General features: G+C 44.6%; 1 protein-coding gene across 7 annotated transcripts in view; it reads right to left on the minus strand.

The window, feature by feature from the left end:
* Nucleotides 1–22,847: 22,847 nt before the first annotated feature.
* The window catches only part of ZNF746 (zinc finger protein 746), a 79,871-nt gene continuing 75,731 nt past the window's right edge, over nucleotides 22,848–26,987 (minus strand). For 4 of the 7 annotated variants that reach the window (XM_070788340.1, XM_070788341.1, XM_070788337.1 and 1 more), the window contains one exon: nucleotides 23,077–25,737. In XM_070788340.1, the coding sequence (XP_070644441.1) occupies nucleotides 24,683–25,737 (1,055 nt within the window). In that variant the 3' untranslated portion in view covers nucleotides 23,077–24,682. Of the gene's footprint in view, nucleotides 25,738–26,987 lie in introns of all 7 variants that reach the window. The other 3 variants (XM_070788338.1, XM_070788342.1, XM_070788343.1) reach the window with 2 other exon arrangements.

Genomic DNA, 26,987 nt, shown 5'->3' on the forward strand with positions numbered 1-26,987 from the left:
CTTCCCCGGTGCTTTTCCTACCATGTGTCAGTAAACAGTGCGTGCGCTGATTTCCTATCCAAGACTTTTACTTGAATAATGTAGGTCAGTCCATATCCTGTTGGAACTTGCTTTATTTCCATGCATCATTGTTTCTGAGATGGAGTCATGCTTGAGCAAGCATGCCTGGGTCATTCGTTTTAACCACTGTATAGTATTTCATTGACTGAATAACCTCGTTTACTTTCCACTCCCCACAGGGGAATCCCCGTAAATGTCTCTTTGCCCACTGGGCACAGTGGCTCTTGGAGGGACACTGAGACACAGATCCTCGGGGCTGGGGACAGGAGCGCTTTCATCTTCCTTGGACTCCCCAGAGCGCTCACCAAAGAGAGGGGGGCCCAGTGACACACCCACCAGCAGTGCCTAGGTCCACAGCCTCACCAACACTTCCTGATGATGGACATTAACCTTTGCCAGCAGGATGAGTGTGGAATGGCAGTTCATTATTTTACTTATTTATATTTCCCTGGTATTAAGGAAGTTGAGCATCTTTTCATGTTTGCTAGATATTTGGTTTCTTCCTCTGTGAATTTTCTCTTCATATCCTTTGCTGTAAAGTCTTATTGGTTTACAGGCTTAAAAAAAAAACATATTCTGGATATTAATTCTATCACCAAACACTTAAGGTGATCCATTTAAGTCTCCCATCTTACTACTTACTCACCATAGTTGTTTGCTGTGTTCCATGCATTCAGTCATATTTTTTCCTTTTCTTTTGCCTGTTTTTGGATTGAGTACTTTTCTTAGTAATTCTATTTTCATCAGTCACTAATTAGTTATACATCATTTTTAATGGTTGCCCTACGTTTTACAATATACATCTTTAAGTTTCAACAGCCTGCTTCACATAAATTATACCACTGCACCTGTGTGCTTTAACCTTATAGTTTATCCACCGTCCTTTGGGCTGTTGTTCTTAGACGTTATAACCAGCATACTACATTGTTGGTCGTGCACATAGCAAATATCTTCTCCCAGTCTGTCTCCTGTCTTTTTAAATTTTTCAGAAAAGAAATTTCTTTCTTTTTAAAAAATATTTATTTGGCTGCGCCGGGTCTTCTGCGGAATGCTGACTCTTTGGTTGTGGCATGTGAACTCTTAGTTCAGGCATGTGGGATCTAGTTCCCTGACCAGGAATGAAACCCAGGCACCCTCCATTGGGAGCTGGGAGTCTTAACCACTGGACCACCTCGGAAGTCCCTGTCTTTTCTGTTAACGTTTTTCATGGTTATATATCTTACACAAATATTTATATTTAAATATAATTAAATTTAGTACTTTAACTTTAGGGTTTGTACTTTTATTTTTGTTTATTTTCTTCCCTATCCAATGCCTTAAGGATATGTCTCAATTTTTTATTCTAAATTGTTTACAGTTTAACTTGTACACAGATCTCTAATCTAGAATCGATTCTTTTAGCTTTTAATAAAAGTTGCATCTCTACTGAGATATAATTCACATAGCATTAAATCCCTTCATGTAAGGTGTACAGTTTGGTGGTTTATTATGTTCACAGAGTTATGCCCCCATCACCATGGCCCAAGTGTAGAATATTTTCATCACTCTCAAAAGAAACCCTGTACCCAAAAGCAGTCATTCTCCATTTGCCCCTACAACTTCCACTCAGACCTGGGTAACAACTAATCCACTGTCCGTCTATATAGATTTGCCTATACGGATATTTCAAATAAATAGAAATGTAATATGTGGTCAGTGTTTACTGGCTTTTTATACTCGCAAAGAGTCGGACACGACTGAGCGACTGAACTGAATGTTTTTAAGGTTCATCCACGTTGTAGCACGAGAGTATATCATTCCTTGTTATTGCCAAATAATGCTGTGTTGTATGGATAGACCCAATTTCAGTTATCAGTTCATCACTTGCTAGGTTTTTAGATTGTTTCTACTCTTTGTTATCAAAAATGCTGCTGTGAACATTTGTGGACAAATTTTTGTATGGACGGATATTCTTATTTCTCTTGGGTATAAACCCAAGGGTAGGATTACTCTTACTTGGACCAACTACTTAATATTTTCAGGAACTGCTAAATTGTTTTCCAAGGAAGCTGCACTTTATATTCCCACCAGCAGTGTAAGAGGGTCCTGACTTCTCCATATCCTCACCAATACTTAATTATCTTTCTTATTATAGTGATCTCTGGGTGTGGAGTGGTATCTCACTTTGCTTTTTCAAAAAATAATTTTATTTTAATTTATTTTTAGGTATTCTGGGTCTTTGTAGCTGCTTGGGCTTTTCTCTAGTTGTGCCGACTGGGGGCACTCTTCATTGTCGCAGGCTTCTCATCGCAGTGGCTTCTCTTGTTTTGTTTGGGGCATGAGCTCCAGGGCAGGTGGGCTTTAGTAGTTGTAGCGTGTGGGCTCTAGAGCACAGGCTCAGTAGTTGCGACACTCGGGCATCATTGCTCCACGGCATGTGGGATCTTCCTGGACCAGGGGTGGAACCTGTGTCTCCTGCGTTGGCAGGCGAATTCTTTACCACTGAGCCACCAGGGAAGCCCCTCAACCATAGATTTCCAGTTCCTTAATGACTAATGATATTGAGCATCTTTTTATGTGCATGTTGGTCATTTGTATGTCTTCTTTGGAGCAGTGTCTGTTCAGAATCTTTGCCCATTAAAATTTTTTTAATTGCTGTGAAGTACACATGATATAAAATTTAGCATTTTAACCATTTTAAAGTGTACACTTCAAAGTGAGTAGTATTTAGTACATTCACACTGTTGTATAGCCAATCTCCAAAACTCTTTTTATCTTGCAAAACTAACACATCATACCCATCCAACAATTACTCCCCATTTGCCCCAGCCCCAGCTCTGGGCAACTACCTTTCTTCTTTCTGTCTCTATGAATCTGACTATTCTAGGTACCTCATGTTAGTAGAATCATACAGTATTTGTCTTTTTGTGACTGGCTTATTTTACTTAACATAATGTCCATCATCAAGATTGATCCTTGTTGGGAATTCTCTGATGGTCCAGTGGTTGAGACATAGGCTTTCACTGCTGTGGGTCCAGGTTCCATCTCTCGTTGGGGAACTAAGCTCCTACAAACAGCCAAGTGCAGCCAAAAATAAATAAATAAATAAGCACAGACTCCTCGGGGACATCCCCCATAGTCCACACCGGTTAAGACTCTATCTTCCAATGCAGGGGCTGAGTGTTTGATCCCTGCTCCAGGGACTAAGGTCCTACATATGACCAAAAATTAAAAAAAAAAGATTTATCCATGTTGTAGCATGTGTCACAGTTTTCTTCCATTTTAGAGGTGAATGATATTTCACTTTATGTGTAAATCATATTTTGCTCATCTGTTCCTCCGTGGCTATTGTGAATAATGCTGCTATGAACGTGGTTGTATAAATATCTCTGAGACGCAGCTTTCAATCCTTTGGGGTATGTACTCAAAGCTGAATTGCTAGATCATATGGGTTCCATTTTTAATGTTTTGAGGAACCACCGAAAGTTTTCCATAGCAGTTGCACCATTGTACTCTCCTATCAACAGTGCACAAGGGGTCCAATTTCTATGCATCCTCACCAACACTAATCATCTGTTTTGTTTTGTTTTGATAGCCATTCTAACAGGTGTGAGGTGGTATCTGATGGTGCTTTTGATTTGCATTTCCCTGCTTCCCTGGTGGCTCAAATGGTAAAGAATCTGTCTGCAATGCAGGAGACCTGGGTTCAATCCCCGGGTTGCAAAGATTCCCTGGAGAAGGGAATAGCAATCCACTCCTGTATTCTTGCCTGGGAAATCCCATGGACAGAGGAGCCTGGCGGGCCAGAGTCCCTGGGGTGGGAAAGAGTTGGACACAACTGAGCGACTAACACACACGTATTTTTCACTATGAATTTAGTTCTATAGTTGTATAAACTTTTGCTATATTTTCTCCCTCAAGATTAACAGTTGTATATTTGATACATTAATAGTAAATATTGTATAATCAGTTGAAGTTTTTTGCTATGAACTTATTACATAGGAATTGTTCCAAAAACCAAACATGTAAGGCAGTATTAAAATGTCAGCAAAATGTGTTTTGTTTTTCTTCTTTAAAAATGTTTATGTATTTGACTATGTGGGGTCTTAGTTGTAGCACAGGGGATCTTTTAGCTGTGGCATGTGGCATCTGGTTCCCTGACCAGGGATCAAACTCAAGTTCCCTGCATTGGGAGCTTGGAGTCTTAGCCACTGGACCACCAGGGAAGTCTCTGTTTTTTCTTAAATAAGTGGTTAATCTTAAAAAAAAAAAAAAATTTTGTATATCATTTTATTATTTATTTCTTATTTTATTCCATTATGATTATAAACAGTGATCTGAATAAAATTATTTGGAATTTGTTGTAATTTGCTTTGCAGCCAATTTTTGTAAATATTCTATGTATATTTAAAAAGAACATAAAATATCTAGTTGTTTTTCAGATTTTCTATATTCTTACTAATTTTTGTCTGTTTTATCAATTACAGAGAAAGAGGTGCGTAGATACATGCCATGGTGATTTTTTCCTACGTTTTCCTCATTCTGTCGTTCTTTGCTTTTTGTGTTTTAAGTTCATGCTGTTGAGTACGTTGTGCGTGCTGAGTCACTTCAGTCGTGTCCAACTCTACGACCCCGTGGACCATGGCCAGCCAGGCTCCTCTGCCCGTGGGATTTTCCAGGCAAGAGCACTGGAGTGGGTTGCCATTTCCTTCTCCAAGGTACATTGTACCTTACTTTTTTCACAACATCCTTTCAGTTCAGTTGCTCCATTGTGTTCGACTCTTTGTGACCCTGTGGACTGCAGCACACCAGGCCTCCCTGTCCATCACCAGCTACCGGTGATGAGTTTAATTAAACTCATGTTCACTGAGTCAGTGATGCCATCCAACCATCTCATCCTCTGTCGTCCCCTTCTCCTCCTGCCCTCAATCTTTCCAAGCATCAGGGTCTTTTCAAATGAGTCAGTTCTTCACATCAGGTGGCCAAGGCATTTGAGTTTCAGCTTCAACATCAGTCCTTCCAATGAATATTAAGGACTGATTTCCTTTAGGATGGACTGGTTGGATCTCACTGCAGTTCAAGGCACTCTCAAGAGTCTTCTCCAATACCACAGTTCAAGAGCATCAATTGTTTGGAACTCAGCTTTCTTCACAGTCCAACTCTCACATCCATACACGACCACTGGAAAAACCATAGCGTTGAGTAGACGGACCTTTGTTGGCAAAGTAATGTCTCTGCTTTTTAATATGCTGTCTAGGTTGGTCATAGCTTTTCTTCCAAGGAGTAAGCGTCTTTTAATTTCATGGCTACAGTCACCATCTGCAGTGATTTTAGGAGCCCCCCAAAATAAAGCCTGCCACTATTTCACAACATCAGATCAGATCAGTCAGATCAGTCGCTCAGTCGTGTCTGATTCTTTGTGACCCCATGAATCGCAGCACGCCAGGCCTCCCTGTCCATCACCAACTCCTGGAGTTCACTCAGACTCATGTCCATCGAGTCAGTGATGCCACCCAGCCATCTCATCCTCTGTCGTCCCCTTCTCCTCCTGCCCGCAATCCCTCCCAGCATCAGAGTCTTTTCCAATGAGTCAACTCTTCGCATGAGGTGGCCAAAGTACTGGAGTTTCAGCTTTAGCATCATTCTTTCCAAAGAAATCCCAGGGCTGATCTCCTTCAGAATGGACTGGTTGGATCTCCTTGCAGTCCAAGGGACTCTCAAGAGTCTTGTCCAACACCACAGTTCAAAAGCATCAATTCTTCGGCGCTCAGCCTTCTTCACAGTCCAACTCTCACATCCATACATGACCACAGGAAAAACCATAGCCTTGACTAGACGGACCTTTGTTGGCAAAGTAATGTCTCTGCTTTTGAACATGCTGTCTAGGTTGGTCATAACTTTCCTTCCAAGGAGTAAGCGTCTTTTAATTTCATGGCTGCAGTCACCATCTGCAGTGATTTTGGAGCCCAGAAAAATAAAGTCTGACACTGTTTCCACTGTTTCCCCTTCTATTTCTCATGAAGTGCTGGGACCGGATGCCATGATCTTCATTTTCTGAATGTTGAGCTTTAAGCCAACTTTTCACTCTCCACTTTCACTTTCATCAAGCGGCTTTTTAGTTCCTCTTCACTTTCTGCCATAAGGGTGGTGTCATCTGCGTATCTGAGGTTATTGATATTTCTCCCAGCAATCTTGATTCCAGCTTGTGTTTCTTCCAGTCCAGCATTTTTCATGATGTACTCTGCATATAAGTTAAATAAACAGGGTGACAATATACAGCCTTGACAAACTCCTTTTCCTATTTGGAACCAGTCTGTTGTTCCATGCCCAGTTCTAACTGTTGCTTCCTGACCTGCATACAAATTTCTCAAGAGGCAGATCAGGTGGCCTGGTATTCCCATCTCTTTCAGAATTTTCCACAGTTGATTGTGATCCACACAGTCAAAGGCTTTGGCATAGTCAATAAAGCAGAAATAGGTGTTTTTCTGGAACTCTCTTGCTTTTTCTATGATCCAGCGGATGTTGGCAATTTGACCTCTGGTTCCTCTGCCTTTTCTAAAACCAGCTTGAACATCAGGAAGTTCACGGTTCACATATTGCTGAAGCCTGGCTTGGAGAATTTTGAGCATGACTTTACTAGCGTGTGAGATGAGTGCAATTGTGTGGTAGTTTGAGCATTCTTTGGCATTGCCTTTCTTTGGGATTGGAATGAAAACTGACCTTTTCCAGTCCTGTGGCCACTGCTGAGTTTTCCAAATTTGCTGGCATATTGAGTGCAGCACTTGCACAGCATCATCTTTCAGGATTTGGAATAGCTCAACTGGAATTCCATCACCTCCACTAGCTTTGTTCGTAGAGATGCTTTCTAAGGCCCACTTGACTTCACATTCCAGGATGTCTGGCTCTAGGTCAGTGATCACACCATCATGATTATCTGGGTTGTGAAGATCTTTTTTGTACAGTTCTTCTGTGTATTCTTGCCATCTCTTCTTAATATCTTCTGCTTCTGTTAGGTCCATACAATTTCTGTCCTTTATTGAGCTCATCTTTGCATGAAATGTTCCTTTGGTATCTCTGATTTTCTTGAAGAGATTCCTAGTCTTTCCCATTTTGTTGTTTTCCTCTATTTCTTTACATTGATCGCTGAAGAAGGCTTTCTTATCTCTTCTTGCTATTCTTTGGAACTCTGCATTCAGATGTTTATATCTTTCCTTTTCTCCTTTGCTTTTCGCTTCTCTTCTTTTGATAGCTATTTGTAAGGCCTCCACAGACAGCCATTTTGCTTTTTTGCATTTCTTTTCCATGGGGATGGTCTTGATCCCTGTCTCTTGTACAATGTCACAAACTTCCATCCATAGTTCATCAGGCACTCTATCTATCAGATCTAGGCCCTTAAATCTATTTCTCACTTCCACTGTATAATCATAAGGGATTTGATTTAGGTCATACCTGAATGGTCTAGTGGTTTTCCCTACTTTCTTCAATTTCAGTCTGAATTTGGCAATAAGGAGTTCATGGTCTGAGCCACAGTCAGCTCCTGGTCTTGTTTTTGCTGACTGTATAGAGCTTCTCCATCTTTGGCTGCAAAGAATATAATCAGTCTGATTTTGGTGTTGACCATCTGGTGATGTCCATGTATAGAGTCTTTTCTTGTGTTGTTGGAAGAGGGTGTTTGTTATGACCAGTGCATTTTCTTGGCAAAACTCTATTAGTCTTTGCCCTGCTTCGTTCTGTATTCCAAGGCCAAATTTGCCTGTTAGTCCAGGTGTTTCTTGACTTCCTACTTTTGCATTCCAGTCCCCTATAATGAAAAGGACATCTTTTTTGGGTGTTAGTTCTAAAAGGTCTTGTAGGTCTTCATAGAATCATTCAACTTCAGCTTCTTCAGCGTTACTGGTTGGGGCACAGACTTGGATTACTGTGATATTGAATGGTTTGCCTTGGAAATGAACAGAGATCATTCACAACATAGTAACCTTTTTATTCTAGTACTGGTTTTTGCTTTAAAGCGTGTTTTTTCCAGTCGTATTGCTGTGCCAACTGTATTTGGATCAGTGTTTGGTGATGTGCCTTTTTTCCTTCCCAGTTCTTTACTCTGCACTATACTGTGTCCTTAGGTTTTAGGTATTTAGTCACATGCTGTTTACATAATATCAAGTGTGTTTTTACCCTTATCTGGGAATCAAGGCTAAGGCCCAGAGCTGAGGACAAAAAGCATTAAACCACCCCACATTTTGATTTCGTGCAGCCTGAAGGCATGGGGACAGTCACCTACAGAACTTATGAGGAGGCACTACTTTCAAACTGATACTGTCCCTCCTGCTGCTCCCCTACCCCCACCCCAGCATAAACAGGACTGCAAGAGAAGGGGTTTCTGGGCCGTCCCTCCCCTTCCACCGTGTAAGAGAGATCTGGGTCCCCTTTTGTGGAGCCCGGGAGTGTGGCTCAGGGCTCTCTTCCATTACAGGGAAGATGAGGCAGGTACGTGATACATGTTTCCTGAAGTGTGTGGGAATGGTGGAACATGGAAGCAGACAGTTTTTAATGTAGCCATTTCTGAAGGCTTTATACATGACCAGGAAAACATGACGCTACTCCCACCTGATTCAAGTTCCCCTCAATCCCTGATGGTGCAGTGTAAAGACCCAAGCAGCTTCCTCGACTTCTTGTAGAGCACAGAGGTTAGACGGGGTGGGACAGGGACCCTGCCACTGTCCAGATCTACACAGGGCCACAGACCAAGTAATGGGCACCTACCCCTGGGAAGAATTAGGGGCAAACGTTTCTAGTTACCCCTCTGGGAGTGAGTCTCAGTGTGAGAGAAGGACAGGGTGAAGCTGAGCCCTGCCCCAAGATAACCTCCCCTATCGCGTCCCTAGAAGCCAGTAGCAGCACAGGCCTGTGGCCTCCAGGTGGCACCCAGGGGAGGGAGGGCTCTGGTCAGCACACACAGCCACGTTCTCCTTCAGCTCCCTTCTGAACGCTCCATGCCTTGGCCCCAAGTGAGGCTTTGCAAAGGTCTAAGCTAGAGTGTGGGCTTCCCAGGTGGCGCTCGTGGTAAAGAACCCTCCTATCAATGCAGGGGATGTAAGAGACTTGGGTTCAATCCCCGGGTTGGGAGGATCCCCTGGAGGAGGGCACCGAAACCCACTCTAGTATTCTTGCCTGGGGATTCTCTCAGACCGAGGAGCCTGGCCGGCTACAGTCCATGGCGTCACACAGAATCACACACGACTGAAGTGATTTGTCACACACACACACAACCTAGAGTGTGGATTAAGGAAGCTGGGAAGACAGGACAGAGAAAGGAGGAAGGGTTTGATGAGCAGACCACGTGGTTTCCTCACTCACTAGTGTCCCAGACAGATCTAACCTGAACTGGGGTAGAAGGGGCTCCGGCTCTGACTGAGTTCAAACATGGTTCAGACTGGAGGCTGGAATGAGACTTTCTGACAACAGAAAGTTTTTGAAATATTTTGGAATCTCAAAAAAATGTCATTATTGTACTAAATAACTGGTAAGGAAAGAAGGGTTGACATAACACAATTGTGGGGCAGTCATTGGAAAAGGGGAAACTATTTTATGTTTATGCCCCCAATGAGTTAATATTTCTCATAAAACTTCAAAGCATAGAGCTGGATTTTTGCATAGTTTTATAATCTGATAATATGTCTCCTTGACATTTATTTATTTGGCTGCACCAGGTCTTAGATTTGGCGCATGGGACCTTTGATCTTCATTGCAGCGTGCTGGATCTTTAGTTGCAGCATGTGAACTCTTGAGTTGTGGCTTGCTGGGATATAGTTCCCTGACCAGTAATGGAACCCAGGTCCCCTGCATTAGAAGTGTGGAGTTCTAGTCACTGTACCGCTAGGGAAAGTGAAGTCGCTCAGTCGTGTCTGACTCTTTGTGACCCCATGGACTGTGGCCTACCAGGCTCCTCTGACCATGGGATTTTCCAGGCAAAAATACTGGAATGGGTTGCCATTTCCTTCTCCAGGGGATCTTCCGACCCAGGGATCAAACCCCAGTCTCCTGCATTGCAGGCAGACACTTTACCCTCTGAGCCACCAGGGAAGCTAGGGAAGGCCCTGACAATTTGTCTTTCAAATGAAGAGCTTATTTTCTTTGTAGTGAATATAGATATATTTGGATTTTTTGTCTGTCATCTTATTTTGTGATCTTTATTTTACTGTAACTTTGCTTCTTCCCCCCTTTCTCTACCTTCTGTTAAATTAATCAGATTTTCTTTAGTCACCTCTTCTCTCTCTGCTATGAGCCATTCTACCTCTTTCCTTTAGCAGCTATTATGAACATAATAAATATGTATGTTTGACTTAGTCTAAATGTAGTCTCTCTCTCTGCCCTTCTAGTGAGATCACCAGGGCTTTCATTGAAGTTATGCTCCATCCTTCTTAAATGTTGTCTGCTGTTATAGTTCCATTTGTTTTGTATCTCCTAGACTTGTCTTTATTATTGTCTTATAAAGTCAATGCATATTGAGATCTACCCATGATTACTAAATTTATTTTGCTCATCAGCTTTCTTGTGTCCTTCTTACTGCATTCAAGTTTCCTCTTCTCAAAGTATAGTCCTCAGTAGTTTTTCAGTGAGGTTTTATAAATGGTATATTTGCAATTTTTATCTTCTGAAAATGTCTTTATTTGGCTTTGCTTGTGTGTGATAAGTTGATCACGGTGTGAAATCTAGGTTGACAGTTATTTCCCCTCACCACTCTTGTGGGTGTTTGTCCATTGTCTTCTGACCTCCACTTTTATCACAGAAGAGCCTATTGTCAATCTAATAGTTCTTTCTTTGATGTCAATCTGCCTTTTTCTCTGGCTGCTTTTAGGATTTCTGCTTTGCTTTTGGTGCTCTAATTTCACCACAAAGTTTATACATGTGGATTTACATTTGTGTCTCTTAGATTTGAGGATTTATGTCTTTCATTAATTCTTGAAGAAAGTTAGTTATTCTTTCAAAAATATTTATTTTCTTCTAATTTCCTAATTATCTCTTTCTGGATGAGAAAATCTGATCTGATAGATGTACAGTAGGTGTTCCTAGTCTGTGTTCTCAACATACGCTGTGTTTCCGTCCATCATTATATCTGTCTTTCATTCTGGGTACTTTCTTCGTCTATCTTTCATTTAAGTAATTCTTCCCATCTGTTTCTAGATGTGCTGCTTAACCTTAACAAGTCCATTGATTTTTCAGTTTTCAGTGGCTCTATTTTCTTCTCTGCATATCTGAGGTTATTGATATATCTCCCGGCAATCTTGATTCCAGCTTGTGCTTCTTCCAGCCCAGCATTTCTCATGATTACTCTGCATATAAGTTAAATAAACAGGGTGACAACATACAGCCTTGACGTACTCCTTTTCCTATTTGGAACCAGTCTGTTATTCCATGTCCAGTCCTAACTGTTGCTTCCTGACCTGCATTCAGGTTTCTCAAGAGGCAGGTCAGGTGGTCTGGTATTCCCATCTCTTTCAGAATTTTCCACAGTTGATTGTGATCCACACCGTCAAAGGCTTTGGCATAGTCAATAAAGCAGAAATAGATGTTTTTCTGGAACTCTCTTGCTTTTTCTATGATCCAGCAGATGTTGGCAATTTGACCTCTGGTTCCTCTGCCTTTTCTAAAACCAGCTTAAACATCAGGAAGTTCACGGTTCACATATTGCTGAAGCCTGGCTTGGAGAATTTTGAGCATGACTTTACTAGCGTGTGAGATGAGTGCAATTGTGTGGTAGTTTGAGCATTCTTTGGCATTGCCTTTCTTTGGGATTGGAATGAAAACTGACCTTTTCCAGTCCTGTGGCCACTGCTGAGTTTTCCAAATTTGCTGGCATATTGAGTGCAGCACTCGCACAGCATCATCTTTCAGGATTTGAAAGAGCTCAACTGGAATTCCATCACCTCCACTAGCTTTGTTCGTAGAGATGCTTTCTAAGGCCCACTTGACTTCACATTCCAGGATGTCTGGCTCTAGGTCAGTGATCACACCATCGTGATTATCTGGGTTGTGAAGATCTTTTTTGTACAGTTCTTCTATGTATTCTTGCCATCTCTTCTTAATATCTTCTGCTTCTATTAGGTCCGTACCATTTCTGTCCTTTATTGAGCCCATCTTTGCATGAAATGTTCCTTTGGTATCTCTGATTTTCTTGAAGAGAAAGACCCTTATGGCAGAAAGTGAAGAGGAACTCAAAAGCCTCTTGATGAAAGTGAAAGTGGAGAGTGAAACAGTTGGCTTAAAGCTCAACATTCAGAAAACGAAGATCATGGCATCCGGTCCCATCACTTCATGGGAAATAGATGGGGAAACAGTGGAAACAGTGTCAGACTTCATTTTTCTGGGCTTCAAAATTACTGCAGATGGTGACTGCAGCCATGAAATTAAAAGATGCTTACTCCTTGGAAGGAAAGTTATGACCAACCTAGATAGCATATTCAAAAGCAGAGACATTACTTTGCCAACAAAGGTCCATCTAGTCAAGGCTATGGTTTTTCCTGTGGTCATGTAAGGATGTGAGAGTTGGACTGTGAAGAAGGCTGAGCGCCAAAGAATTGATGCTTTTGAACTGTGGTGTTGGACAAGACTCTTTGAGAGTCCCTTGGACTGCAAGGAGATCCAACCAGTCCATTCTGAAGGAGATCAGCCCTGGGATTTTTTTGGAAGGAATGATGCTAAAGCTGAAACTCCAGTACTTTGGCCACCTCATGCGAAGAGTTGACTCATTGGAAAAGACTCTGATGCTGGGAGGGATTGGAGGCAGGAGGAGAAGGGGACGACAGAGGATGAGATGGCTGGATGGCATCACTGACTCGATGGACGTGAGTCTGAGTGAACTCCGAGAGTTGGTGATGGACAGGGAGGCCTGGCGTGCTGCGATTCATGGGGTCACAAAGAGTCGGACACGACTGAGCGACTGATCTGATCTGATTTTCTTCTCTTGTTTTCTTTTTAAAATGTTTCTTTTTAATAGTATCTTGTTTTTTCTTAAGGTTTGTTGATTTGTATTAACTTTACTTTTTCTATGCTGCTTCCTTTTTGCCCGTGTTTTGCTTTTTCTTTAATAACAATGTAAGAAGTTTATTTACTTTTAGTTGCACAGCTCTCAGGATCTTATATTCCCAATTAGGGATTGAACCTGCATCCTCTGCAGTGAAAGTACAGAGTCCTAACCACTGGGTGGCCAGGGGATTCCCTGTTCTTAGTTTTTATAAAGTATAAAAATATTAACATTCTAGTCTATTTTGAATTATTTTACCTAAATTCAAGTTCTTGGATAGTTACTCTTGCTCTTTTGTTTCCTTGTGGATTTTGCAATTTCTGATTGTGAGCTTATATTGAGCCAGGTTTGTGGTCTGGACTGTGGGATAGTTCCTCCTATTTTTGTTTCTTTCAGCCAGAAACCTCAAGTGCTTTCATTGGCCTAGGTCCAATTTTAATGTCAATGTATCAGCCCTGAGGGTAATATAAACTTGAATCCCGGTCTCCGTAAGGTACTAGCTGTGGTTTTGGATTCTCAAGGAAGATATCACCCCATCCATTACCATCACTCAGAGCTTCAGTTCAGTTCAGTTCAGTTGCTCAGTCATGTCTGACTCTTTGTGACCCCATGGCCTGCAGCACACCAGGTCTCCCTGTCCATCACCAACTCCCTGAGTTTATTCAAACTCATGTCCATTGAGTTCATGATGCCATCCAACCATCAGGTAAGCTCAGAGCTTAGCTTGAGATAGAAAGCCTTTTGTCATCTGTGGCAGCCATGGAGTCATGCCACTGAGATCTCTGTTCAAGAGCTTACCATTCAGTTACAAGAAGTGCAGTTAACTGACCAGTTACTAATGTTGTTGTTCAGTCACTCAGTCATGGCTCATGGCCTCCAGCATGCCAGACTTCCCTGCTGCCCTTCACCATCTTCCGGAGTTTGCTCAAACTCATGTCCATTGAATTGATGATGCCATCCAACCATCTTGTCCTCTGTTGTCCCCTTCTCCTGCCTTCAATCTTTCCCAGCATCAAGGTGTTTTCTAATGAGTTGGCTGTTGGCAACAAGTGGTCAAAGTATTAGAGCTTCAGCTTCAGCATCAGTCCTTCCAATGAATATTCAGGACTGATTTCCTTTAGGATTGACTGGTTTGATCTCTTTGCCATCCAGGGGGCTCTCAAGAATCTTCTCCAACATCACAGTTCGAAACCATCATTTCTGCCCAACACAGGACTCATCTAATGGGCAATATTTGCTCTAGAATCCTTTGTTCAGTTGGCTGAAACTTTGTCAAGGCTGCATCATGGTCTATTTCTGCTTCCCAAACCTGCTTCTTCTCCTCCTTCCTTTCACAGATGCTGGACCAGTGTCCTGGTCTGAGATGTTGCCTGCAAAACCCCGTTTCCTCCTCCTTTTACCTTTATAGGCATCATTCTCCAATAATCCTCTTGTACTTCAAACTATGTCTCAGCACCCACTTCCCGAGGCCCAAAATAACATGTTGTCTTTTTGGGTTAGGATGCATTTTTTTCTGATCCATACATTTTCCGAAGATGAGGCCTTGAGGGGACTTTATCTGGAGGTGTTAGCTCCAACTTCTCACCCTGAGGGGCCCAAGGCCTATTTACTCTTCTCTCCACCCCACTCCAGGTACCTACGGCTGCTACTCTCAGGCTTCCAACATGGCTGCTCTCTTTTATCTTCATTTCCGGCACAATATGATTTCCCTTTATTCCTTTTTATATTAGCTCTCTGTTTGAAATTACATTTATTATATCACATCTGGAATTTCTAGGTATTTGTATCAGGAGTGTGCTCAGTATTTTATATTTATTACTTTTTGACTAAGAACTTTCTTAAGATGGAAATTATTAAAGTATATATACTTAATGTCTAAATTGTGCTTTTAAGATTTTTAAATAATCATGTATAAATTGTACAATACTCAGGGTGAAAAGAAATTTGATATGCAAATCAGGAACTTTGTTTTACAACTGTCAGGGAATAGTCTTCCTTATGACTTGTAAGTCTATTGCTTTTTTTTTTTTTTAATTGAAGTATAGTTGATTTACTGTATTGTGTTAGTTTCAGGTGACAGCAAAGTGATTCAAATTTTTTTCCATTATAGGTTATTATTAGATATTAAATATAGTTCCCTTTGATCTATAGTAAATCCTTTTTGCTCATCTGTATTATGTATAGTAATATCTCTGCTTTTCAATATGCTATCTAGGTTGGTCATAACTTTCCTTCCAAGGAGTAAGCGTCTTTTAATTTCATGGCTGCAATCACCATCTGCAGTGATTTTCAAGCCCCCCAAAATAAAGTCTGACACTGTTTCCACTGTTTTCCCATCTATTTCCCATGAAGTGATGGGACCAGATACCATGATCTTAGTTTTCTGAATGTTGTGCTTTAAGCCAACTTTTCCACTCTCCTCTTTCACTTTCATCAAGAGGCTTTTTAGTTCCTCTTCACTTTCTGCCATAAGGGTGGTGTCATCTGCATATCTGAGGTTATTGGTATTTCCCCCGGCAATCTTGATTCCAGCTTGTGCTCCTTCCAGCCCAGCGTTTCTCATGATTACTCTGCATAGAAGTTAACTAAGCAGGGTGACAGTATACAGCCTTGACTACTCCTTTTCCTATTTGGAACCAGTCTGTTGTTGTGTGTCCTGTTCTAACTGTTGCTTCCTGACCTGCATACAGGTTTCTCAAGAGGCAGGTCAGGTGATCTGGTATTCCCATCTCTTTCAGAATTTTCCACAGTTTATCGTGATCCACCCAGTCAAAGACTTTGGCATAGTCAATAAAGCAGAAATAGATGTTTTTCTGGAACTCTCTTGCTTTTTTGATGACCCAGCAGATGTTGGCAATTTGATCTCTGGTTCCTCTGCCTTTTCTAAAATTAGCTTGAACATCTGGAAGTTCATGGTTCACGTATTGCTGAAGCCTGGTTTGGAGAATTTTGAGCATTACTTTATTAGCATGTGAGATGAGTGCAGTTGTGCGGTAGTTTGAGCATTCTTTGGCATTGCCTTTCTTTGGGATTGGAATGAAAACTGACCTTTGCAACAAAGGTTCATCTAGTCAAGGCTATGGTTTTTCCAGTGGTCATGTATGGATGTGAGAGTTGGACTGTGAAGAAAGCTGAGCGCCAAAGAATTGATGCTTTTGAACTGTGGTGCTGGAGAAGACTCTTGCGCGTCCCTTGGACTGCAAGGAGATCCAACCAGTCCATCCTAAAGGAGACCAGTCCTGGGTGTTCATTGGAAGGACTGATGCTAAGGCTGAAACTCCAATACTTTGGCTACCTCATGTGAAGAGTTGACTCATTGGAAAAGACCCTGATTCTGGGAGGGATTGGGGGCAGGAGGAGAAGGGGATGACAGAGGATGAGATGGGCTGGATGGCATCAGCGACTCGATGCATAAGTTTGGGTGAACTCTGGGAGTTGGTGATGGACAGGGAGGCTTGGCGTGCTGCGATTCATGAGGTTGCAAAAAGTGGGACATGACTGAGTGACTGAACTGAAGTGAACTGAATGGATGTATAGTATTGTGTATCTGTTAATCCCATACTCATACTTTCTTTCTCTTCACCTTTTCCCCTTTGGTAACTGTTAATTTGTTTTGTATGTCTGTGACTCTACTTCTGTTTTGTAAATAAGTTAATTGGTATCAGTTTTTTAGATTCCACATATAAGCGATATCATATGGTATATGTCTTTCTCTGATTAGTATGATGATCTCTAGGTCCATCCATGTTGCTGCACATGGCAATATTTCGTTATTTTTTTATTGTTGTTGTTGTGCAGTCGCTAAGTCATGTCTCTTTGTGATCCCATGGACTGCAGCATGCCAGGCTTCCCTGTCTTTCACTATCTCCCAGAGTTTGCTCAAACTCATGTCCACTGAGTCAGTGATGCCATCCAACTGTCTCATCCTTTGTTGCCCTCTTCTTCTTTTGCTGAGTAATATTCCATTGTGTGTGTATAACACATCTTTTTAAACCAGTCATCTGTTTATGGGCATCTGGGTTGTTTCCATGTCTTGGCTATTATAAATAGTGCTGCTATGAATGCTGCAGTACATGTATCTTTTCAAATTAGACTTTTTGTATTTTCTGGATATATGCTTAGGAATGGGATTGCCGAATCATATGGTAAGCCTATTTTTAGTTTTTTTAAGGAACTTCCATACTGTTTTCCATGGTGACTGACCAGTTTATATTCCCACCAACAGCATAGGAGGGTTCTTTTTTCTCCAGACTGTTTCCAAAATTTATTATTTGTAGACTTTTTGATGAGGGCCGTTTTGACCAGTATGAGGTAGTACCTCATTACTGTTCTGATTTGCATTCTCTAATGATTAGTGATGTTGAGCATCTTTTCATGTGATTGTTGGCCATCTGTATATCTTCTTTGGAGAAATGTCTACTTAGCTCTTCCCATTTTTTCATTGTTTTTTTTTTTTTTTCCTTTATTAAACTGTATGAACTGCTTGCATAGTTTGGAAATTACCCCCTTGTTGGTCGCATCATTTTATTGCTTCATTTTTACACATTTACCTTTATACTGTTTCCAGGAACACATGATATGGAGAGAGTCCAATGAAATGACAGATGGTGTCTGAGCAAGTGTCTATGGAAAACAGGGGAGGCATTAATCCCACCTGCAGAGACTGGGGAAGGCTGGGTGACACGATGATCTGAGGGGTAAGAAGGGATACACTAGGTGGATGAGGGTGGTGGGGCAAAGGGAGGGAGGACATGGTCTGTAGGGGGAACAGCACTTGCAGAGCTTAGGAACAGCATGATGCTCTCAGAAGGGCAGGTGGGTTTGGTTCACCTACAAGGTCAGATGCAAGGGGAGCTGCAGGAGATGCGGCAGGGAAGGAGCCACCTGAGTTGCTGCACTGAAGTTTAGATTCTCAATGCAGGTGACGGAGTCCCTGGAGGACTTTAATTGGGAATGAGAGGGATCACATCTCCCGGTTAGAAAGGTTACCCTGCGTCTATGTGAGGGAAGCAGCAGTGCAAGCTGGGGTCAGAATCACAGACTTGCCCAGAAGGACTTCTGGCAAGCCTTTGCTGATGTGGAAAAAGACTGATAAACAGAGAAAAAGAGACAAGGTGTCAGGAACTTTAGAGGAGGGGACATCTTCCCCAGCAGGGAGACATAAAAGAGTAATGGTTACATGCAGCCAGCACAGTCTCCGAGGATCTTGGTGCTGTTGCGGTGGTTAAGGTGCAGCTGACCCACCTTGTCCTCAGTCTGCTGTAAACACGACAAGGATGTAGCACCACTACTTAACAACGGAGAGTTGGACGGGATGCAGACCATTTTTGGAAGCATAGGAATGAGAACAAAGTCGTAGAAAGATGAAGGTAAAGAGAGATGTCAACAGGGGGCAGGCAGCAGATGGGTACCTTTTGATGGGGAACAGAGGGTGGCCAGGATGAAGGAATGACTGGGGATGATGAATCTCAAACGTTCTCACTTTGGCACGTTATTTCACTGCCAGAACACACCCGAGCATCCCAGGAGGATTTGGCCTGGCCTAGGAGAGGTGCATGAAATGTTCCCTTGGTATCTCTAATTTTCTTGAAGATATCTCTAGTCTTTCCCATTTTGTTGTTTTCCTCTATTTCTTTGCATTGATCGCTGAAGAAGGCTTACTTATCTATTCTTGCTATTCTTTGGAACTCTGCATTCAGATGTTTATATCTTTCCTTTTCTCCTTTGCTTTTCACTTCTCTTCTTTTGATAGCTATTTGTAAGGCCTCCACAGACAGCCATTTTGCTTTTTTGCATTTCTTTTCCATGGGGATGGTCTTGATCCCTGTCTCCTGTACAATGTCATGAACCTCATTCCATAGCTCATCAGGCACTCTATCTATCAGATCCAGGCCCTTAAATCTATTTCTCACTTCCACTGTATAATCATAAGGGGTTTGATTTAGGTCATACCTGAATGGTCTAGTGGTTTTCCCTACTTTCTTCAATTTCAGTCTGAATTTGGCAATAAGGAGTTCATGGTCTGAGCCACAGTCAGCTCCTGGTCTTGTTTTTGCTGACTGTATAGAGCTTCTGCATCTTTGGCTGCAAAGAATATAATCAGTCTGATTTTGGTGTTGACCATCTGGTGATGTCCATGTATAGAGTCTTCTCTTGTGTGGTTGCAAGAGGGTGTTTGTTATGACCAGTGCATTTTTCTTGGCAAAACTCTATTAGTCTTTGCCCTGCTTCATTCTGTATTCCAAGGCCAAATTTGCCTGTTAGTCCAGGTGTTTCTTGACTTCCTACTTTTGCATTCCAGTCCCCTATAATGAAAAGGACATCTTTTTTGGGTGTTAGTTCTAAAAGGTCTTGTAGGTCAGGATGTGGTCTTGTAGGACAGAATGTGGTCCACTGGAGAAGGGATTGGCAAAACACTTCAGTATTCTTGCCTTGAGAACCCCATGAACAGTATGAAAAGGCAAAATGATAAGATACTGAAAGAGAAACTTACCAGGTCAGTAGGTGCCCAATATGCTACTGGAGATCAGTGGAGAAATAACTCCAGAAAGAATGAAGGGATGGAGCCAAAGCAAAAAGAATACCCAGTTGTGGATGTGACTGGTGATAGAAGCAAGGTCCGATGCTATAAAGACCAATATTGCATAGGAACCTGGAATGTCAGGTCCATGAATCAAGGCAAATTGGAAGTGGTCAAACAAGAGATGGCAAGAGTAAATGTCGACATTCTAGAAATCAGTGAACTGAAATGGACTGGAATGGGTGAATTTAACTCAGATGACCATTATATATACTAGTGGGCAGGAATCCCTCAGAAGAAATGGAGTAGCCATCACGGTCAACAAAAGAGTCCGAAATGCAGTACTTGGATGCAATCTCAAAAACGACAGAATGATCTCTGTTTGTCTCCAAGGCAAACCATTCAATAGAAAGCATCACTGTGAACAAAGCTAGTGGAGGTGATGGAATTCCAGTTGAGCTATTCCAAATCCTGAAAGATGATGCTGTGGAAGTGCTGCACTCAATATGCCAGCAAATTTGGAAAACTCAGCAGTGGCCACAGGACTGGAAAAGGTCAGTTTTCATTCCAATCCCAAAGAAAGGCAATGCCAAAGAATGCTCAAACTACCACACAATTGCACTCATCTCACACACTAATAAAGTCATGCTCAAAATTCTCCAAGCCAGGCTTCAGCAATATGTGAACCGTGAACTTCCTGATGTTCAAGCTGGTTTTAGAAAAGGCAGAGGAACCAGAGGTCAAATTGCCAACATCCGCTGGATCATAGAAAAAGCAAGAGAGTTCCAGAAAAACACCTATTTCTGCTTTATTGACTATGCCAAAGCCTTTGACTGTGTGGATCACAATCAACTGTGGAAAATTCTGAAAGAGATGGGAATACCAGACCACCTGACCTGCTTCTTGAGAAACCTGTATGCAGGTCAGGAAGCAACAGTTAGAACAGGACACACAACAACAGACTGGTTCCAAATAGGAAAAGGAGTACGTCAAGGCTGTATATTGTCACCCTGCTTAGTTAACTTCTGTGCAGAGTAATCATGAGAAACGCTGGGCTGGAAGAAGCACAAGCTGGAATCAAGATTGCTGGGAGAAATATCAATAACCTCAGATACGCAGATGACACCACCCTTATGGCAGAAAGTGAAGAGGAACTAAAAAGCCTCTTGATGAAAGTGAAAGAGGGGAGTGGAAAAGTTGGCTTAAAGCTCAACATTCAGAAAACGAAGATCATGGCATCTGGCCCCATCACTTCATGGCAAATAGATGGGGAAACAGTGGAAACAGTATCAGACTTTATTTTGGGGGGCTCCAAAATCACTGCAGATGGTGATTGCAGCCATGAAATTAAAAGACGCTTACTCCTTGGAAGGAAAGTTATGACCAACCTAGATAGCATATTAAAAAGCAGAGATATTACTCTGCCAACAAAGGTCCGTCTAGTCAAGGTTATGGTTTTTCCAGTGGTCATGTATGGATGTGAGAGTTGGACTGTGAAGAAAGCTGAGCGCCAAAGAATTGATGCTTTTGAACTGTGGTGCTGGAGAAGACTCTTGAGAGTCCCTTGGACTGCAAGGAGATCCAACCAGTCCATCCTAAAGGAGACCAGTCCTGGGTGTTCATTGGAAGGACTGATGCTGAGGATGAAACTCCAATACTTTGGCCACCTCATGAGAAGAGTTGACTCATTGGAAAAGACCCTGATTCTGGGAGGGATTGGGGGCAGGAGGAGAAGGGGACAACAGAGGATGGATGGCTGGATGGCATCAGTGACTCGATGCACATGAGTTTGGGTGAACTCTGGGAGCTGGTGATGGACAGGGAGGCCTGGCGTGCTGTGATTCATGGGGTCGCAAAGAGTCGGATACGGCTGAGGGACTGAACTGAAATGAGGTGCTGGGGGTTATCCTGAGATCTGGGTAGCTGTCCACACCCTAATTCCCAGAACCTGTGGCTGTGTGGCCTTATAGTATGGCAAAAGGGACTTTGCAGATATAATTAAATTAGGATCTTTGGATGGAGAGCTCATTTCTGATTATCGAGGCAGGCCCAAGGAAATTGCAAGAGGCTTTATGAGAGGGAGGCAAGAGAATCCAAGTCAAAAAGAAATGTGATGACAGAAGCAGAAGTTGGAGTGATTCCCTTTGAAGATGAAGGGGCCATGAGCTAAGGAATGCAGGTAGCCTCTAGCAGCTGGAAACGGTGAGGAAATGGATTCTCCTCTAGTCTCCAGAAGGAATGCAGCCCTTGATTTTAGCTACAGGGACTCTTTTGGAATTCTGACCTCCAGAAATGGTTTAAGCCATTTAAGCTAGCTCAAGCCACAAAGTCTGCGGTAATTTGTTAAAGCAGCGATAGGAAACTAATACAAAGGACCACTGTGCTCGGGCCTCAGTGGGATTCCTAGAGTAGTGGCAGAGGAAGGTTTCCCAGGAATCCTTTGGGAGTTATGCTGGAGGCCCCCATTCCACAGTGTGTCTGGTCTCCCTGATTGAGTGCTCCCTCTGGATGTCTGAGACTGAACTAACTCCTAAACCCTTTCCTCCCATGCTGTCTGTTTGGAGACTGCACCCAAGCCAGAATGTAGGAGTCGTCCATTCATGAGCCATTGGGTTGTAGCGTAACAGGCATGCAGCGTGTAGGTCAGGGGATATGAGGACACCGTGAAGATGGGTGAGGGCGTGGTGGTGGAAGAGAGGTACTGCGAGCTGGGCAGACACCAGAAGTGTCCCGGTTGACTTCCAAGCACTTGGGACATGGCCAGTGGGGGCCAGGGTGGGCCAGAAGCACAGGAGACAGGTCAGAGCTGCTAAGAAGGAAAGAGACGCCATGGCCTGTTCCCGCCATCTCACCATGGGTCTAGATGACTTCCACTCCCCTTCCTTCTCTGCCTCCCATGCCCTCGGTGACAAACGGGTGGATTTTTTAAATCTTTTTGTTTTCTTAAACAAAAAACAATGATCAAAACAAGAGAGTGTAACCAAAACATGAGATAGGATTGCTAACAACTGTCAACTCTGGTTGGTGGGAATATGGGTGTCAGCCAGCCTGGCTCAAGTCCCTCAGGTAGACTTCACTCCAAGATCAGGGTTAACGGCCACTACAGGCACCCAGGATCCTCGCCTCTGCCCAGCCAAGAAAAGACGCAAAGAGAAAACATCTGGCTTGGCTTTTTTTTTTTTTTTGATATCCTGCAATTTTTTTTTCTTCCTGTCTTCATGTACATGGTATCATATTATATTAAACTCAATGACAAAAACCATTACTATATCCTGAAGCAAAGGGACTGGATGTGGCTTTATTTTCTCTCAGATATCAGTTTTATCACCACAAAGTCAAACTTCTCTGGATTCTCCCATCCCAGCTCTCAGAAACAGTCGCCTCCCTGGGCCCAGCGACCCTGAGCAGAAGGAGGGTACAGAAGTTGACCACGGGTGATGCGTGCAGAGAGGCACCAGCGCCAAAGACCAGGTTTAAGAATGGAACCCACCAAACCACCTTGGTGCTGGTTAGGTTTTATTTTTAACAGGATGTCTCCTCTTCATTTGTTTTTTCCAAAATATCAGTTATATCAATATTAGAAGTGTAAACAGGTACAAAATATACAGTACATAGAAACAATTTTCTTAACTAGTCTATTGCCTAATAAAAGTACACACAAGGGAGCTGAATGAACAGGAGCCGTGGTCTCCCTGTCCTCGGGGAAACGAGATCCTGGCGGGGTCAAAGAACCAGCGTCTGCCTCAACAAAACAGGAATGGATACTCGTGTGGCAGGGACAGCGTTGGGGTGGGATCAAGAAACCTGAGCCCATTTCTGATTCCACCTTCTTTTAAGATGCCAGCCAGGGGGCAAGCAAGCCCTGCCCTGCCCCCTGGGGTGGGAGGGAAAGGAAGCGCAACCACCAGTCACAGAGGCCGCGGCTCAGCTGAAGTGTGAGGCCTGACACTTCCGGCTCGGGCAGTTAGGGGTCAAATCTTTTAAGAGGGCAGCGTGAAAAGCTGTCCACCCCAGACTGCCGGCCCAGGAGGATGAGCCTCGTGCCGACCCGTCTGACCCAAGGCTCTTGCCAGCTGTCTGCACTCACTGTGCACACGGAGAGGGGGGCGTGCGAGGCTGAGCTGAGTCCCTCCTCCGAGTTAACTTTCTGCCTCTTCTCTTATGGGAAAGGATGCTCCTCTGGGCGGTTCACTAGGTCACAGGAACAATCAAATGAGATTCGGAGCGGAAGCGTTTGGACAGAGAGAAGACACCGCACGAGGAGAAAAGCGGGCATCGGGCTGGAGCAGAGGGCAGCATCCCCCATGGCGGGGTGGTGGGCAGGCCTGGCTCTGTGGCCGGCTGTGCTCCCGCCGCCCCCAACCCCGCGCCTCACCTCTGCAGCCCTACCGGTGTCTTCAGACAGCCCTCCATCACGAGGCCCCGAGTCACATGCGTCCCAGGGCCATGAGGCGGCAGGTGCCTGCCGCAGGGCCGGCACTTGTGCAGGGGGGTCTTTACAGGTGCTGGGAGACGCCGGCCCGCTCTGGCTCAGTCCTCCTCGCGCCCGAGCTGCTGCTGGACGTCCATGGCGCCCTGCTGGCCCCGGGCAGAGCCGGATCTCCACTCCCCTGGGGCTGTGTGCGCGCTGAAACCGGCCCGTCCCCCGGGGGTCACTGGGGCCAGGGAGGTCGGAGTGCCTCCTCGCCCGCATCCCCGGCCGGCCAAGCTCCCGGCAGCTCTGTCAAGACTCCATAAGGACACAGCCCACAACACACACGCAATCCAGAAACCAAAGGTACACTGTTAAAGTTTAAACTGGTACTACTACTATTTTCCAGCTTTGTCTTCCAAGAATTAAAAAAAAGTTTCGTAATTAAATTACTTAAGATTCTATGCTGCTCAGTTTCATAATCAGAGAATTCTACTTTGTTTAGAGGTGGAAGCTGGGCCGTCTGGGAGTTTCTCCTGCTCCGGTGAGCAGTTCAGCAAATGGGAATCTGGTTTTCCCTCCAGGCTCCATCCGTCCGGCTTCGAGGCTTTGCGCACACCGCCCGGCCGTCTGGAGAGGCGATTCTTAACACCCGGGCCTGCGGGGGCCCGAGGGCTGGGCGGCCGCGCAGGGCTCAGAGGTCTCCACCGTCGGTGGGTCCCAGGACACTCAGGCCACAAGTCCAGTCGGTCACGAGGTCCGTGGGGGCCAAGGGTCCTTTGGCGGCGGGGCTCTTGAAGGGGTCGGGGGGCACGGCGGGCAGCGGCGGCAGGGGCTGTCCCCGGGCCGGCTTGGCGCCCGCCGCGTGGTTACGCTGGTGCTTGCGGAGGTGGTCCTTGCGGATGAAGCTCTTGCCGCACACGGTGCAGGTGAAGGGCCGCACGCCCGTGTGCGTGCGGTAGTGGTCGATGAGCTTGGAGCGCTCAGTGAAGCGCTTCTCGCACTCCGTGCAGGGGAAGGGCCGCTCGCCTGTGTGCAGCATGCGGTGCCGGATGAGGTGGGCCGGCCGCGTGAAGCAGCGGCCGCACTCGCCACACCGCAGGCCGCTGCCGTCCCGTGCGCTGCCCGCCGCCCCGGGCACCCCATCGGGCTGGCCCCCACAGCTGCGCTGGTGTGCGCTCAGGCTGACCTGCAGCTGGAAGCTCTTCCCGCACGTGGCACATGTGAACGGCCGCCCCCCCGGGGGGGCTGCCGGGTGCTTCTTCAGACCCGGCTTGTGGCCGAAGCCTTTGGTCCGGCCGGGGTATTTACAGGGGTCGTTGAAGGGTCTCGGGGCCTGGCCGGGGTCCAGCACAGCCTCTCCGTTGTCGGAGGAGGAGAAGGGCAGTCCCTCGGGCCCAGTCCTCGGGTTGAGGCCCGCAGGAGGCTTACACCTGAAATTCCAGCCCCACCGGACCCCCCCGAAGAGCCAGTCCCCTGGAGAGGTCTCGTCCTGGGTCACTGTGGGGGTGGGATCCCCCAGGTCACGCTCGGGCCGGGCGGGCTCTCTCAGCCCCAGCACGGGGTCCTGGCTGGGGAACGAGCTGCCCTGGCTCTCCCAGGCTCCTTCCTGGACAGGACTGGGGAAGAACCTTGTGGCCTGGCCTGGTCCAAACAGTGTCCCGTGGGCTTCTAGGTCAGTAGGGTGCACTGGTGTGGCCACCACTTCTTCTTCTTGGACTTCTGTTTTTATCACAATTTTTACATCTGCTGAGAAAGACAGAAAAGACCAGGTATCATTCTGTCCCCCTTCCTGCTTAGAAAGGGAAGATCTGATACTTTATTCTGGATATTCAGCCCCACCAAGGCCACTCTGAGCCCTAGTCTCCAAGGCTCAGGATCTAGTTCAGCAGAGGTGCCCAAGGTGGTTAGGCAACTGCCTCAAACTGTGGGTGAGGACATCGTGTTCCAGAACTTTCTCTACAGGTAAAGCAACCATCATATCTGCTTACCTTGTTCTAGAGCCTTCACCACAGGTAAGGAACCATTGCATCTCCCCATCACTTCCCATTTTCACTTTGGCTGGTAAGGCTAATCATGAAGCTATTCCAAGGAAGGAACTCAGACCACTGGTGGCAATGCACAGAGCTGGGCTCAGGCACATCTGAGACTGGACCCTGGCTCCCCACAGATCAGCTGCAACTTCAGGCAAGTTCCTCTGTGAATACCCTTTTCCACAGGGTTGCATGAAGATTAAACCAGGCAGCACACGTGAAAGCACTGAGCATGCTGTTTTTGCATGCAGCAAGCATTCAGTAAATGCAGCCAGCTAGCTGCATTTAATGATATATATTTAATGATATATTTAATGATAAAAATACTCATGAAATAGTAATGTTTGATTTTACTTAAATGTACTTGAATTTCACACTTTCAAGTTTTATATCAGAGATCTAGGCTTTTAGCACAATTTGGGGGTGTTAAAATATGACAGAAATTATTGAAGTAACAGCGAATTGTTTTTCAAAACAGAAAATTAATACATAAATATGGCAGTTCTTTTGAAAAGACTCATTTGAAAAGACCCTGATGCTGGGAAGGATTGGAGGCAAGAGGAGAAGGGGACGACAGAGGATGAGAGGGTTGGATGGCATCACCGACTGGATGGATATGAGTTTGAGTAAGCTCCGGGAGTTGGTGAGGGACAGGGAAGCCTGGCGTGCTGCAGTCCATGGGGTTGCAAAGAGTTGTAAACGACTGAGCGACTGAACTGAACTGATGGCAGTTCTTTCCAATTTGAGCTGGTGGACCTCTGTCTTTGGTAGTGCTAATACCTAAGAATTGGTTCCGGTTGGGTTTGGCTTTTCCAGGTCAGAGAGGGGCCAGGATTGCTGAGTCTGGGCAAGAGGTATATATTCTCTCACGGGATCAGCCTGTCAGGACTGACTGGTTAATAACACAAGAAAGGAACTGTGGGAAACATGGACATTCTCAAGAAAGGCTGTTCAAGTCTAACAATG

The sequence above is a fragment of the Bos indicus genome, chromosome 4 (assembly GCF_029378745.1).
Source record: "Bos indicus isolate NIAB-ARS_2022 breed Sahiwal x Tharparkar chromosome 4, NIAB-ARS_B.indTharparkar_mat_pri_1.0, whole genome shotgun sequence".
NCBI lineage: Eukaryota > Metazoa > Chordata > Mammalia > Artiodactyla > Bovidae > Bos > Bos indicus.